This window comes from Rutidosis leptorrhynchoides, chromosome 1 (genome assembly GCF_046630445.1).
Source record: "Rutidosis leptorrhynchoides isolate AG116_Rl617_1_P2 chromosome 1, CSIRO_AGI_Rlap_v1, whole genome shotgun sequence".
NCBI lineage: Eukaryota > Viridiplantae > Streptophyta > Magnoliopsida > Asterales > Asteraceae > Rutidosis > Rutidosis leptorrhynchoides.
The window spans coordinates 505,860,167-505,877,677 of NC_092333.1; the positions used below are offsets into that span (position 1 = coordinate 505,860,167).

Sequence of the window (17,511 nt, forward strand, 5' to 3'; positions counted from 1 at the left end):
CTCCAGATCCTAAATACACTTAAAATTGATTCCAAAAAGTCCAGTCAAAGCCTCATACGATAAATAGAAGTCCAATATCAGAAAGGATCTTTTCATAGTTCATTACATAAATTTCTGCCCGCGCGTCAGTTTTTAAACATTTTTCATAAAATATAGAGAACATATTTTGATGAACGGACAATTGGAGTCATCTAAAAACATCTCAAAATTTAAGTGATAAAATAATCAGAAACATTTCTTTAGCCAATTTGTACAGTTTCGCAAATCTTTACACACTCATCAGTTTTTAGTCATCAACCGGACACATCACATAGACGAGCATATATCTCATGGAAAATCACATTCTCGCAAGTTCTCATACAAATGAAAAATGTCAAGGAACTCTTAAACTAACATATTCCAGAATATAAAAGTCTCCAACAATTCCTAGTTCACTCTAGTAATTTTTATGTAACTTTGAAAAACGATTCAGCTCACTTTAAAAACCAAATCTTCGTTTTGACATAACGGAAGCATTACATAACCTTTTGACGCAAATCTTTAGTCTAAATTGCATAAATTTTCATAAGGAATACAGTAGTACACTTTATATAAGCTAAAACAAAAAGCATGCAACTCATAAAATTCGGATTACGCACAAAACCTAGTCAAATCTTCGATTAGGCATAACTTAAGCATACGGTAACGAAATCACGCAAAATCGGAGTCTAAAATTAATAACTTTTCGATATATTTCTATTTAAACATATTACAAAGTCAGATTTAATATCAATTAAATCAGATCATCAATAAAGAAATTCGTTTTTCATACATACAACGTTAATTACGCAATCAAACAATAATTAACGACTCTAGACACCATTAATTAAGCACTAGACTCTAATACACTATGTAATTGAACAAAATTCATATTTAGAAAAGTTAGGGTTTGCAATTATACCTCAAACGATTAAATAGCTTATACTATCGCATAGAGAATGATGCGTAGAACAACGTTCGTGTTTAAGACTTGATCTAAATTTGAGTTTTGGTGATGATGGTGGTGTGGAGGTGATCGACAGCCAAAGGGGAAGAGGGAAGAGAGCAAAAGTCGACTAGCACTTGTGGGGAATGAGGGTTCCTTCTCTAATTTTTCCTTTTATATCCTATTAGGCCCTAAATCCCATACTAATGAGCCAACAAGCCAAGCTTAAGTCCACTAAGGGAATGGGGAGGGGGGTTCGGCCGATGGCCCTTCTAGGGGGGTCATTGGGTTCGTTTTGCTTAAATGCTTGTACGCGCGTGGTCCGTTTCGAATGCCGTTAACCGTACCAGGTCTCCGGAACGTTAACTAGTCGTTGAAACAAATCACCGGGTTTAATTCATTAAATAAATAATAAATTAAATTAGTTTTTCTTAAAGTCAATAATTATCGAAAATAATTATTTCGTCGTTTTCTTGAGTTCCGTAAACTGAAAAGCATCCTAGGCGATAATCTTAATCGTAACGTTTTCTAGTTATTTCACTTTCCGAAATAAATTCATAAATTAATATAACCTATTAATTCAAGAATCTCATTAATAAGCATGTATTTAATTCTATTAAACACACAAGTCTAAGTAACCACCATTAAATACTTAACGGACAAGTAACGATAGTAAACGGGAAAAAGTCGGGTTGTTACAGTAGACAACGACCGAGCTATGTATACGCGATGCTGCAGAAGAAGCGTAGACGGCCCACTAGGGCCAATGCCCCTCGACCCGAACGGGGTGACCTTTGGAGTGTTTTGGCTCGTAAGCATGCCGTGAGGTTCGGGAGACGGGAGTTCTGTTTCATGACGGGTTTTAGATTCGGTGCTATTACCGACATGGAACATTACATTCCTAAGAAGGTTCTGAAGACCAAGCCTCCTATTAGAGTTTGATGTTTCTCCGAATGTGACGTTGATAGGAAATTGACCGTCGGTGATCTCTATGGCCGTAATGAGGATGATAAGCGACCGATCAATGATGAGGATCGTGTCAGGCTGGCTATTTTTGTGATTGTAAAGATCACGTTTATGGGTAAGCAACCGTATTACATATGATCAAGGATTTAAATGGTTAGGTCCGGTATCTGTGACTCGTATATGGGATTTTACTTACCATTCGATAGAAACCCCTTTTAAAAGGGAAGACGAGGCTGATAGTCAGACCGAGCGGGTGCTCGTTAAGGATATAAAGTACACATTAACGGGGTTCATTTGGGCGTTTAAGGTATAAATTAGTTTGTGTTGTATATCTTATACTATGTGTCTTCTATCTACAGACCAAAAATCAAGACGATCTGACAGATAATGAACCCGCTATGAATTTTCTCTTCCAGCTGCACATGAACATCCGAATTTTTCTTGATCGTTCTTTTCACACGGGATCACGAAGAACTAGAACTCATATTCGTCACCTGAATTTCTCGAAAATCTCTCTGCAATAAAGCCATCGATCTGATCTTTAACTCCCTATCCCTCCGCGAAAAAATCACCATCATAATGCAATCGGCGCGCCCGTGAAATCATAACTCGCTAGAATTTCCGCCAACCCCGGTGTGATCAACTCTCCTTGGATACATAGATATACCCATAAGTTTACCGCGATCAAACTCACCTGGTCTCAATACATGTTGCAAAACAATACCCTATTCGTCGTTTGTTCACCTGGTGATAACCCTAATCTCATCCTATCGTAAAATATGCTCTTCAATTTGCCGTCGTGGCCGATCTTCAAACCTTGAAGCTCCTGTACCACTTGTTAGAAAATGGTAACGGAAAACCCAAACTCATGATACCCTCGACAGAAAAAACCCAATTCACACAATACTCGTGTAATTGAATTTCACCCACATACAACAAACGAATAAAGAAAAAAGATAAATAAATGATAAATGACACAAAATTGTATGTGGTTATATCCCAACTTCATTGGCGTGTAGAAGTGCAAATCACATATTTTCTTTTTTAGTTTTAGTGGATAGGAGGCTGGGTTACAATTTATATTTATAGAGTTAAACAAATAAGGAAACAATCTAGAACCGACTTGTTTTCGTAAGTCCTTGGTCGCATTTTGATGCTTCTTGCGATCCGCGACAATTGATTATCCAGCTCCAGCAAATGCTCGATCATATTTCTCGCGTTCTGACCCATCTTTTCGCGATCCATGAGACTACCTCGCCAGATGCGAGGTTCGCCTGTCTTCTTTGTTTCTTTGATCTTGTTCAACGACTGCACACCTTACATTTCCCGGTCATGAATAGGTCATAACCGTAATTGCAAAGCACAAACCCCAAATTGCATGTAACTTGTGATTAACATGTTCCAAGTCTAATTGTGGACTTGAGTTCATTAGAATTTTCTAGACTTTATATGTTACCTTGTGTTAATTATATAATAATCATCACGTGGATTTGTCCTTTTACACCACTTAAATACAGCAGTTATCTTGTCATTTGTGACTTGATTGATAGAAAAGCTCTGACTTTTTTACGAGTACCTATTAGCGTTAGAGTGATGATATGTACACAACCCTTTTTTGTTATGTACACAACCAATATGCTTTACAGCGTTGTACTGTACAACACTGTAAAGCATGTTGGTTGTGTACATAATAAAAAAAGGTTGTGTACATATCACTCTCCTTAGCGCTAAGACACTAGGGCCATTATTGGCTGCAGGCTTGAGCTCACCAAAAGTAAGCTAGGCCTTACACATAAAGTTTGTTGGGCTTAATCTGTTATTGGCTGCAGGCTGCAGGCTTGAGCTCACCAAAAGTAAGCTAGGCCTTACACATAAAGTTTGTTGGGCTTAATCTGTTACAGAATAATGAGTTAAATACTTGGGTTAAAACTTACATTACAAAATGAGCATAGTATGATAGTTGGGCCAAAAAGATTAAGCGGTTGCCCATGTGACCCAGGGGCTAGGCCGGCCCTGTACCGTCAACCTTTTCCCTTTATGTTCAGGAGCCGCTATAAGATTTTTGAATGAAGATAAAAAACAAATGTGATATCTAATAGTATGATGATATTTGTATATTGTATAGTATGTTATAACTGATACAAAATATTGTAATAAACATAAGCATAAGCATATCAAATAATACAAAGATATAACCATGGATTCCATGTTCTATATAAAGTGAATTTGCATAATTTATTCATCCAATTTTCAACCAAAATTTATTTGATGTATATCAGTGTATCACTGCATTTCAATACTTTCTCCTAAATCTTGCAGTTCATGTTGTTTTTGTTGAGCCTCTGTTTCTTTACTCTTTCCCCAAAGCACACAATACAATCCCAGCACAATTAGTAATGATCCCAACACCCTGCACCAAATCAGGAATAAACGTTGTACATTTTATATCCATTTACGCCGTGTCATACGGTCATCTGTCTTAATTTCATTCAATCGCATATATAATTATTATAATCCAAGTTATATCATTATTCTGAGTTGCGAGTTCAAGTCCGATGAGAATAAATGTTCACATAATGCGCGGATAGATTGTATTAGTAATATATTCCATGCATTACAAAATACACATTAGAGTGAAACGCTTACGTGCCAAGATATAGTTTCTCACGAAGAAGGCCCCAACTGAGAGCTGCAACTATAATTAACAGCAACGGATTAAACACCGAAACAAAGAGTGGTCCTCTTCTATCGATACACCATGAAATCATACAAACACCTATTCCCGAGCATACAACCCCCTGCAAATAAATATCATTAGTTCTTTAGTTATGTCATGTAACATGTAATATTCTAATTCATTTCATTATAATTTAGTCATGTAACGTACACCATAAACACTTGCTACGACCCTGATGGGTGAAGACAATGACCATTCATCCAAGTGCGGCTCCTTGATGAGACCAAATATTGAGCACTCAATGGTCGCCATCATCACCATCAAAGCTGACGTCGAATATGGAGCAGGGTAGTTGTTACTCATTCTTGCCTAAATTGTGTAAAGAAAATAAAATAAAATTTACAATTTGTATATGTTGAAGATGAGATGTAAATATGTAATACGAGTACAATGTTTGTGTGACGGACTTACTTGGATGATGAACCATATTGCCCAAGTGACAGAACTAACAATGACTAGAAGCGGTCCGATGAGGTTCACTTGATCATGATCATTAGCATTATCGTTAGCACTCGTATGTATATGAATTCTTGATTCACCGATGGGTATTTTAGGTCCATGGTACAAGGACAATAACATCGCACCCCCGACCCCAATGAATGTTCCTATTAGCTTTGCTTGTCCGGCCATAGTCTTCAACTTTGCACTTTCTTGGCTACCAACAATAAAACAAACACCGAAATAAACTATAAAAATCATACTCTTGTGAAATTGAACATGATATTCTCAGCAATGGGTTGAAATAAATCGTTGCTTCACACAATAAGCAGGAGTGATTTGGCAAAAATATATCTTTATTAGCTCATACAATAGAACAACAGTAGGCTACCCATATATATATTTAGCCTACTGTTGTCCTACTGTATGGGCTAACAATCTTTGGGTTTTAAAAACAGTTAAAAAGACCCGATCGCGAGTTCAATCCTTGGCCCTATGGGCTATGAGGTGTAGCTTTGGCCCATGCCTTAAAAAAACATGTACTCTGTAATAAGATATACCGAGTATATGTATAAGTAAACAATGTTAATTGATAATAGGTTATTACTTGCATAATACGGCAAGGACGAATGTTACTGCTGGAAGTAGATTTGATAAAGCGCACGCGATGGTTGGTGTCGAATTCTTCAAACCAACAAAGTATGTGATTTGATTCAATGACAACCTGATAATGATTATTAGCGCCGAAAACAAAGGTCATTACACCAAGATTGAAGCTTTATGAAAGTAGTGACATCATTTAAGGTGTAGTAATTAACTTAATTAATACTCACCCAAAAATGGAGCACAAGAAAACTTGGAAGAAAATGGACAATGTCATTGGGGGTCTTTTACCTCTACAAACAAATAACATAAACAAAAAAAAAAAAAAAACAAAAAAAAAAAATAGTAATTAGTGTATAATTTATAACATTTCAATTCATCTCATCAATAGTGCATGGCCACCTTACACATATTTAAGCTATTTTTTAGGGGGACAACTCTAGCTAATTCTCTTATTTAATTTATTGACGATCAAGTGTATAACCATTTTGTAGATGTAAACATTAGTTACATTTTAGTTTTATAAGAACACTGAAAGTTATAAAAATGGTTATACATTTGTACATGTAACATGTTCAAAAGCGAACTACAACTAGGTTTAAAACACATTGGTTAAATAAACAATTTGCAAAATGGTACAATATGTATATCGATTGACAGATGTCTTAATGTACCTTTCGATAAAATACGCCAAGGGTGCAAGGAATATACAAGCAAAGATTTGACGATACGCAACATGGATGAATGGATTCATCCCCGAATCCATGGCGAGCTTCGAGAAAATGTTCATTCCTGCAAACTCAAATTGTACAAGTACCATGATCAATGAAGGCAATAAATCATCCACCATTTTGTTTATTTCAACCTCAACCTCGCCTCTCTAACTCTCTAACTAATTAATTAATATTTTTAATTTGTTATTTTAACTAGAGAGAATAAGAGAGAGGGAGAGATTTGGTTGAGAAAACAAAAAGAATGAGTAGTAAATATAAGGAATAATTTGATGGATTACTTGTAGCAAAATGTAAATATTTATGATGCTTTATAAAATAGTTTGTGGAAGTGCATATGTGGAATGTGGTGCAGTGTACGGCTCTTTGTGGCTAATGGATGCTTAAAAGCATAAACTTTTGGCCTATTCAGTTAAAACAAAACTTGTGGCAACTAAACTTGCATGCCAGCAAAACACCATTTTCTGAATCACTGAATCCTGTAAAGATTCTACTGAGGTTTTCGACTAGCTAAATTACACTGTCACTAAAGTATAGTAACGTAGTTGCTTATTTATCACGTACACATGAATAAGGCACTAAATTCTGTTAAAAATTAAATATAGATACAAGGCCTTTTTCTCGTTTATTAATGTCTCAATGATTATTGTGTCTTTAAACATAAGAGGTGTAAGGAAAGATGTCAAAGTCAGATGGTTACGTTCTTTATGTAGCAAAGAAAAACCATGGGTGTTAGCTTTACAAGAAACTAGATGTGGTAATTTAAAAGATTCATTCTTGAAATATTTTTGGGGCTCGGATAACTTTAAATACATTCAAAAGGACTCGATAGGTTTCTCTGGAGGAATGTTACTCATGTGGGATCCCTCTATATTCAAGGTTACAGATGCATTCGAAGGTGAATTCCATATAGGTGTCATTGGTAAAGTAGTAGGTACCGATTCGGATATTGCTATAGTAAACGTTTACGGTCCCCACTCCACAGCGAAGAAAGTCAGATTTTGGGATAGCCTGGACTCTCTTATTAGTCATAGAAAGATGCCATGGCTGCTATGTGGCGATTTCAATGAGGTAAGAAGTTCGACCGAGCGTTTTAATTCTGTCTTCAACATTAGTTGGGCCAATAGATTCAATAACTTTATCAACAATGCGTGTTTAATTGACATCCCTCTCGGCGGTAAAAAGTTTACAAGAGTCAGTGACAATGGTACCAAGTTCAGTAAACTTGACCGATTTTTGTTTACGGATGAATTCAATCTTTGTTGGCCAAACTTATCCGCGACAGTTCTTGACAGAAAATATTCAGATCATGCCCCAATTATTCTCAAAAACAATCTCACGGACTTCGGTCCAAAACCGATAAGAGTTTTCAATGAATGGCTCAAGATTGATGGTATAGAGGAAAAAATAGAAAAAATTTGGCAATCGAATTTCACAGGCAATAGACCAGACTGCGTGATAAGAAATAAACTGAAAGAAGTCAAACTTGAACTCAAGAATTGTAGTTCGATTTTAGGGAATCTAGAGGAAGAAATTCAAACACACGCAAAGGAAACGGTAGTTTGGGAGAAAAAAGCTGAAAGCAGAATACTCACTGATTTTGAAAGAGAAGCATGGTTAAACGAAAAGAAGAATTGGTTGGCGAAAGAAAAGATTCAAGTAAACATGTTAAAACAAAAGGCCAAAGTTAAATGGACCTTGGACGGTGACGAAAATTCAAAATACTTCCACAATTGCATCAGAAGAAGGGCGAACAAAAATATGATCAGAGGGCTTCAAATAAACGGTTCTTGGTCCGACAACCCTTCAGAAATTAAAGATGAAGTATTAAGATATTTCTCCTCCATCTTCAAACTCAATGATAATGACACCGGAACCTTTTTCTTTCATGAACCGAGAATCAATGTTGATGATAATAAGTTACTGGAGGATATATTCAGTGAGAAAGAGGTTTGGGAAGCAATTCAAAGCTGTGGCAGTTCGAAAGCCCAGGGACCCGACGGGTTTAATATGAAATTCTTCAAAAAGTTTTGGTGGTTAATCAAAGATGATATGATGAAAGTTTTCGAATGGTTCTGGATACATATGAAAATTTCGAAAGGATGTAACACATCATTTGTTACCCTAATTCCTAAAATAGATAATCCTCTCGGCCTCATAGATTATCGTCCCATTAGTCTTATCGGAAGTGTTTACAAAGTTATCTCAAAAGTACTTTCTATACGGCTATCAAAAGTCATACATAAAGTAATAAGGGTAGAACAAAGTGCTTTTATAGGTGGTAGATATATTCTCGATGGTGTGTTAATTGCAAATGAAGTTACTGATGAGTTGAGACGAGAAAAACGTAAGGGTCTTATTTTCAAGGTTGACTTCGAGAAGGCCTTCGATAGACTTAAATGGGATTTCATAATAAATACGATGAAGAATCTAGGATTTGGCGAAAAGTGGATCAATTGGATCTAGGCTTGTCTTACATCTAACACCATTTCCATCCTTGTCAATGGCTCACCAACAAGAGAGTTTAATCCGGAAAAGGGTGTTAGGCAAGGAGATCCTATATCTCCTTTTCTCTTTATAATAGCCACAGAAGGTTTAAACATGCTCGTGAAAAAGGCTATAAACATTGGAGAACTCAAAGGTATTCATGTTGGTCGTGAAAGGATGGTGGTTTCTCATTTACAATACGCCGATGATATGATTCTTTTCAGCGAATGGAGCTCAATCAACTTAAACAGCATCATGAAACTTCTAAAATGTTTTGAAAAATTATCGGGTCTTAAAGTAAACTTCCAAAAGAGTAGCCTCTATGGTGTCGGGGTTGATAACTTCGAACTCTGCAACTTGGCAGAAAGATTTCATTGTACCCCCGGTTCATTCCCATTGAAATACTTGGGCCTTCCCCTTGGTGTAAAAATGACCAAAGTTAGCTTTTGGCAACCGGTCATTGATAAGTTCAAAAAAAGACTATCGGAATGGAAATCTAAATCGGTCTCCTTTGGTGGTCGGTTAACACTTGTGAAGTCGGTTCTTAGTAGCTTGCCTCTCTACTTTTTCTCTCTCTTCCGAGCTCCCGCAAGTGTTCTAAAGCGACTTGAATCCTTGAGGTACAATTTCTTTTGGGGCGGGTCGGGGGAGGGAAAAAAATCTCTTGGGTCAAATGGGATAAGGTGATTTTACCTTATGATTTGGGCGGGTTAAACATCGGGTCGTTAAATGCAAAAAACCTATCTTTATTGGCCAAGTGGTGGTGGCGGCTCAAATCGAACCAAAACTCTCTTTGGGTTAAAATTATTTCAAGTATATATGGGGCGGACGGGGAGTTAGATGCGGCTAACTTTCACAGTTCACGTTTCGGATGTTCAAGCTGGAGCAATATCATCAAAGCAGGTATATCAATCGATGCAAAGGGAGTTGGATTCTCATCTTCATTCATCAAAGTAATCGGAAACGGGCAGTCTATTAAATTTTGGCACGACTCATGGCTTGGTGAATTCAAGTTAAAAGATAAATTCCCTAGATTATTTGCTTTGGAAGTGATCAAAGATGTGTCGGTTGCTGTTCGATTGGTAAAGGAAAATGGCCTCCTGACACCATGTTGGAATTGGTCTGGTAATATCCGGGGTCGATCTCAGAACGAGTTACAAGCTATATGCTCGATGTTTACAACAATCGTTCTCAACAGTGATGTAAGTGACTCATGGAAGTATATTCTGGAACCGGATGGGATATTTAAAACAAAAGGTTTATCAAATCTTATCGATGTTTCGTCATCTTCAGTGATTTCGGCACCTCACTTGAAAACTCTCACAAATAAGGCGATTCCTCTCAAAGTGGAAATTTTTATATGGAGAGCAAAACAATTAAGGTTACCGGTAAGGGTCGAGCTAGATAAACGAGGTATAGATCTAGACTCCGTGCTTTGTCCTGTTTGTAACAATTATGTTGAATCCGTAGACCATATCTTATCTCAATGTACAAAAGTTATTGACTTATGGAATCAAGTTCTTAAATGGTGGAACCTGCCCGGAATTAATAACCTATCTATGGACCAAGTAGTGGACGATTGCGCGTTATTTTCGTTACCAATGACTTCTCTTGGAAAAACTATTTGGCAAGGTCTCAAGTGGGTCGTTTGTTACTTTTCGTGGAAGGCTAGAAACGATTTGGTTTTCAACAAAATCTCGTGGTGCATTCCGAACACCCTCAACAACATTCAAACAACATCTTTCTTTTGGATCTCAAAACGTCTCAAAAATTCATCCCTTGATTGGCATCAATGGCTCATCAACCCGTGCTCTTTTGTCTCAACTTCTACAAGATCGGGAATTGGTTAATAGGTTTTTTTCGTTGCATTTTATTTAATGTATATAGTTTTCTCGGTGGTTTGTTTTATTTTCACGGCTAGGTTAGATTCCTCGTTCTATCCTTTGTATCCGTTGAAACTCTCTCGTTGTTTTTCTTGTGGTTATATATTGCTTGCTTTTCAAAAAAAAAAAAAAAAAAAGATACAAGGCCTTTTTCTCCTTTTTTTTTCTTGCTAAATAATGGACATGTTACATGGCTTTTGTTAGTTTGTAGCATGTCTTTTATCTTTAATTAGATTATTGATCACTCGTTTTGAACATGAATGATAAGATAATATAGCACAATAGATAAGTATACAATATACGATTAAGTATATATAACAATGAAAGCTCGGTAGATAAAGGTTTTTACAATTTGTGGAAAGCTTTTTGGAAAAGGTTTTCCTCAATTTATTAAAGTCATTCTATAATTATACACTTACGCGATACTCGATCATCCTTCTATATTTGTTGAACAAGAAGCTTTTCACAACAACAACGACAAAAATAAAACAAAACACTTACTGCAAATAGGCTTTTTGTTAACGTGAATGCTCTTAGCGAGAAGAAATTAATCTAGTGGGCATATCTATCTTAATTCAATCAACATATTAGGTGTTTCGTATTATTTTTTAGAAAGAAAATTAAAGATGCAAAGTTGTTGAAATATTCACAACTAAACGACATCTATAGTATACTACTAGTATCCTTAATTAGAAAGGGTTGGGCGTAGTGGGTTCGTTGAATGCGAAGAGAGTGATCCGAAGTGTGGAAGTGGTTCGAGGTCTTATGCAAGATTTTATAGTTGATTATGGGCCTCCAACGGTAGATGGGAAGATTGTGGGTTCGTCGAAGGTTCAATCGTTCGGTTCTCCTAAACGCTACTTGTAAGAGTTCCGGTAAGGATATGTGAATCATCGAAAAGTAGAAGTGAAGGTTTTAAAGTCAGGGCGTGAGGTAAAAAAGCTTCAATTGCTTCGGATGTTATTGGTTGCGTATTTGATTCAGTTTTGTTTTTGACGGGTTGTGCATTTCATGGTTGTTTTGTTTCTTTTTGGTTGGGGTTTTTTCTCATCTTTTATTTTTATGTTGTAATCTGTATTGTGATCAGTGGCGATTCTAGGATCAAAATTCAATGGGGTCCTAAAAATTTGTTTGATAACTTGCACAAAATATTGAACGTGTCGGGTCAAATCATGTCGGGTCGAGTCGTGCCCAAAACACAAACATAAAATTGAATAATTTGTTCATATGTAGTAGCAATTAATGACATATACATTATCAATTTCACAGTAGCAATTTTAAAGTAGCAATGACCTATATAGTATCAATAATATAATAGTATGGTTGCCAATGGCCTATAGAGTAGCTTTTGCAATTTTAAATTGCTATTCTATAGCAATTTTAAATTTCAATTTTACAACATTTTATCAATATAAATTGCATAATATAAACAATAACTATAAAATTACAGTTTCCCGTGACTATTTAAAAAGAATGAGTTAGGTAGTTATGAGTGATGAGATTAAGGATTCATATACAATAACTATTACATATATACCTACCATTACTGTGACACCGCTAAATTTTTTTTTTTTTTATACGTGGTGGAAGCATAATATTAATTAAACACGATATCAACATTTGTACAAACCGATGTCATGTGCCTTTAAAACAAATTACATATTAACAGGAAAAGACGTAAATACATTATGTTTTCAAAAGTACACGGTTCATATTCTAAAAGACCACATCAGAGTTAACCCTGTCAAACATAACATCACCATGCCCGTCTTCTTCCAAAAAGCACTATCTACAACAGCTATCAACCTGCAGGGAGGAGATGGAGGGGAATTAGCACGAAGCTAAGTGAGTACGACTAACTACAGGTCATAGCATACATAAGTGTTATACTAATCATGTCACAATAGTCTAACACACAAACATCACCCAAGTGCCGTCTACAGAGACTCTGGCGGCTCGGCCAAACCATTAACCACCAGCTGATCGGACTGGGGCTTACCAGAAGTTCCTCCACCACCGTATGTATATACATAATTCACACGCGACGGACGTGTCATTCACATATATATACACCACGGTTGTCTAGGCTACCACAGAGGAACCCAACCCGCAGGTTGATCTCTCCTACCGAGGCTACCACACAATAGGAACGCACTGGGCTCCAGCAGACAAGCATCAACTAACATGCAGTCATCACAAAGTACTAACTAATCACAACAATAAGTATATCTAACAAGCATAGCAATCATAATATAACATGCTTCTATATACTATAATCTCCAGTTAGTCCCACTCACCAAATACCAGCAAACGAGAAGGTATTCAGCTATCTAATCACTGAACCTTCTCTTTCTCCTTTTCTCCTGAGAAAAACATATACACAAGTTAGTTTCTGTTCGTTAACATCAAATAACACAATATATAATATAAATTTTTGTATCAAAAACTGTCCGCTAAAAATTTTTGCATCAAAAACTGTCCGCTAAAAATTTTTGCTTAACAATTATGCACTTTCAAAATTTACATCCTGAACATCAAAATACAAACGGGCAGCATAACGGCTAAAAATCAACACTTAGGTAAAATATTCTGCCCTGAACACTCAGTCGGTCGACGGACTCTGACAGTCGGTCGACTGTAGACACAACCGGTCGACTGACCTTCCCAGTCGGTCGATTCATTTGGTATTATATCAATCGGCCGAAGGTAAATCTCAGTCGGTATGTTCACTCAACAGTCGGTCGGTTGTCTTCGTCAATCGGCCGGTTCAACCCTCAGTCGGTCGACTGTCGACCGACAGTCGGTCGACTGTCGACCGACAGTCGGCCGAGTGTGTTCATCTTCATCAGAAACTGAACAAAGGCTACGGACTTCACGATGAAATTCTCAAATCTCGATCTAGAGCTCGTTTTAAACACCAAAATCGACCACAACTTGTTCACTACTTGTTATAGACTCAAAACCCACAACAATTTGACCATAACAACACTTAAATCACTTGTTTTGACACAAATTCAAGCTTTTTACAAAACTCACACAAAACTATGAATTTAACAACGAATTGAACACAAAAACACATGTTACTTACCTTGATAGACTCAGTAAACGATAACAAACACGATTCTAACACCAATTTGAGCTCAAAATCAATGTTTAAGGATTAGGGTTTGATTGTAGGTGAGGAAGATGAAGAAAGGGTGTGTTTGGTGAATTTTCTAGAAATGGCAAGAACACAGCCCACTAGTCACTTAATTGGGTTAAATCCCCACACTGTACAATACACGGGTATTTATCAGTTATCTGATATCTTTCGTATATCATTTGGCAACTCAAACGAAGTCCAAATTAAATAAACAAACATGTTCTGTGACCCTTGTCACAAACTGGTCCTAACCACATCATTAAATAATAATAAATATTAAATAAAAATAAAAGCATATAGTAACACATTACTAACTTAAGGGCAAAAATAGTAATCTTACAGCTAGGCCCGATTGAGGATGTTACAATTACACATTCATCTTACTTACAACTATATAATGAATTTACTATGAGTACTCACAATAAAACATATATATCTCAACATAAAAATTACACATAATTTGTCATATTATATCCTTCATAGTAAATTTAACAAATTATGTTCATTCCTAGACAAACATTACACATTCCGGTATTACGTTTTGTTTTTCATTATATATTTGAAAATATTATAAGATTTCTTAAATATTCAATGGATATTCATTAACCAACTTAATCCACTGGATATATATAGACGTATGAACTAAATTTAAATGGATATGAATACAACTATGGATATGGATAAACAATAACTAAATGGATATGGCCTCACGCCCACACCCGATCCATATCCGATCTGTTGACATCCCTAGGATAAAGGATTGAAGATAGAACCAAAAGAAATTGTGATGTAGAATGAAGTAAAACGGAATTAGAATTGAAATTCGACAAAAGTTTGTTTATTTTTATACGGAGTATATAATATATTTAATGGCTCATACTATAAAGTTATAAGTAAGCTAATTTCAAACACTTTAGGAGTCAAAACTATGAAATTATAATCTCTAAAATTTATGGGGTCCCATTATTATATTTAGTGGTGTCCTATACAAAAATAATAATTTTTTTTGATAATTTCCGAAAAACTGGTGGTGTCACGGGACCCCGTCCGGATACACCTACACTCGCCACTGATTGTGATGATGTTCTCTGTGTTTTTGTTGAATGTGTAGCTTAGTAGTTTGTTGTCTGGTTTCTTGTTGCCTTTTGCGGCTTGGCTCGCCTATTTTAAGTTGGTTGTTTGTTTGCTTTCTAGAAGCGGGACGTGCGGGCTGTTATCTTGTATCTTCGATTGGTTTTGAAAAGCTAGGGGTGAACCGAGTTAATTGTGAGTTGCTCAAGCTCGACTCGTTAAAAAATCCGATTCGAGCCAAACTTAAATGAGCCCGAGCTCGAGCTTATTTTAAAGATCGATTACTAAATGAGCTCGAGCTTCTTATATCGAGCTCAAACAAGCTCTTGAGTCTACACAAGCTTTTTATTTATATACATTAATTAATATTTTGTCTAGTAATATATTAAATAATTGCATAACAGTTACAAGTATTATCTTTGATGAAGTATAAAATATAAAATATAATAAGTAAATTATATTATATATGATTAAAAGATATGCAATAAATGAAATAAATATCAAAATTAAATAATAATAATTAGATAATAACATCGTTAGATATACGAATTGAGCTCAAGCCGAGCTCGAGCTTCCTTAAATTTCAACTAGCCGAGCTCGAGCTTCCTTAAATTTTGACGAGGCTGAGCTCGAGCTTCCTTAAATTTAGACGAGCCGAGCTCGGGCTTACATGCTAGGTTTGAACCGAGCTCGAGATTCCTTAAGTTTCGACTAGCCTAGCTCGAGCATCCTTAAATTTTAACGAGCTGAGCTTGAGCTTCCTTAATTAGACGAGCCGGGCTCGGGCTTTACATGCTATGATTGAACCGAGCCAAGCTCGAGATTAACAAATTCCAAACGAGCCGAGACCGAGGCTCGGCTCGTCTACACTGATGTGTGAAATCTATCCTATAAAAATTAACTATCAAAATACGTACCAATTATCACACAAAGTCAGGCAACTAAACCCGATCGTATTGCAATTAATAAGTAAAAGATCAGTTTGTTCCACAAAAAAAGCAGTTAAATAAGATTTTAAAAACTAATAATTATCCTAAGTATATGAGGAGTTTTGATTTGATATTAAAATAAAATTAAACGAAATTAAACTAAACGAATAACCGGATGGGGGAAACAGTATTCACTTAGATGATTCACAATTGATGTGGATTGTATTCTATAATTAAAACTGATTAAATGTCTGACACATATAATTTAATCGGCTAACTCGATTAAATCACATTAACCTCATTAAAAAGACTAAATTATAGGTTAGTTAACTGTTGAGATTCATTCTAGATTAAACTCACGTAGAATCCTAATTACAAAGATCACTCTATGCAATTACACGACTATGATGTTAAATTACCATTCAAATTATCACTTACACGCATATGCAAGTGCCTAAATCACTAAGTATTAAAACACAAGTTGTTAATCATCAGTTAACTCACATTAATTAATCAACAACCTATGTAAAATGAGTTAAAGTAACAAACAATCACAATAATGGTTCTTTTGATCAAATTCAAACAATATAAAACATGCTTGATTAAAATATTGAGATTCAATTAAGTTTTATTCACATAAAACCTAAATCACAATGATCACTCAAAGTAATTTCGAGATTATGTTGTTTAACAAAACATTAAATTACCGAATAGACACATAAAAGCAATCACTTGAATTTATATATTTATCCATCTAGATCACCTAAGTTTTGAAGCATGAATTGTATGTTACTAACCAACTCACATTAAATAGTCAACAATGCATGTAATTGAACTAAAGAGATAAACAAAACATAACAATGGTTCTTTAATTGAACTCAATAAAATCAATCAATTCAAATATTATAATTCATAAAATAATACAATCCAACAATTAAAAGCTTAACATCTAAGCAAACACAAAGGATTTAGCCTAATACATTCAAGCAATAATCAACTAAACAATTGGACATAAGAGAATTCATTATAATATCACTAAAATAATGTAAACAAAGATGTACCAATCAATAAAATTGAGTAAAGACTTGATCTTGATGATGAATCCTTGAAAAGCTCATGAATTGGCCTCAAAACCCTTGAAATTTCGTAACTCTTGCTCCAGAATTGGTATGCGGTACATGGCCAAAACCTTCTCCTATTTATAGATTTTTCCTAACTTGGGGCCAAAGAAACAGGGCGATGCGCCGCATCTGTAAGGATGCTCCGCATCCCCTTCTGTGTACTGTACCCATGCGCCGCATACGATTTTGACTGTTACCAAATGGATCTCTTAACATGTAACGATGTGCTGCATATTTGAAGGATGCGCAGTATCTGCTGCCGATTTTGATTTTTCTCTCGTTTTAACACATTTGGAGCTAAATTCTTCGCTTATCAACCATATTGCTCCTTTTTAACGTTCTTCGCTTGAAACCATCTTCTTGCACAAATATCAATCATATCTCTTCAAAACCTTGTCAAATGAATTAAATTAGGAACCGATAATGTGGATAAAATGTA

General features: G+C 35.7%; 1 protein-coding gene across 1 annotated transcript; it reads right to left on the bottom strand.

Moving 5' to 3' along the window:
• Positions 1 to 4,213: 4,213 nt before the first annotated feature.
• Positions 4,214 to 6,558, bottom strand: LOC139876113 (WAT1-related protein At1g09380-like). The gene is made up of 7 exons (XM_071863415.1): positions 6,383 to 6,558; positions 5,939 to 6,001; positions 5,713 to 5,829; positions 5,079 to 5,322; positions 4,818 to 4,976; positions 4,577 to 4,728; positions 4,214 to 4,340 (listed from the first exon to the last, which is right to left on the bottom strand). The coding sequence occupies exons 1-7, from the start codon at positions 6,556 to 6,558 to the stop codon at positions 4,214 to 4,216; spliced, it is 1,038 nt and encodes a 345-aa protein (XP_071719516.1).
• Between the last annotated feature and the right edge of the window lie 10,953 nt (positions 6,559 to 17,511).

Bases quoted from the DNA above. Each gene is read 5' to 3' on its own strand.
- LOC139876113 (XM_071863415.1), bottom strand. From the start codon at position 6,558: ATGGTGGATGATTTATTGCCTTCATTGATCATGGTACTTGTACAATTT. The intron at 4,977-5,078 runs GTAAGTCCGTCA...TACACAATTTAG, and splicing joins CAATATGGTTCATCATCCAA to GCAAGAATGAGTAACAACTA. The intron at 4,729-4,817 runs GTACGTTACATG...ATTTATTTGCAG, and splicing joins TCGTAGCAAGTGTTTATGGT to GGGGTTGTATGCTCGGGAAT.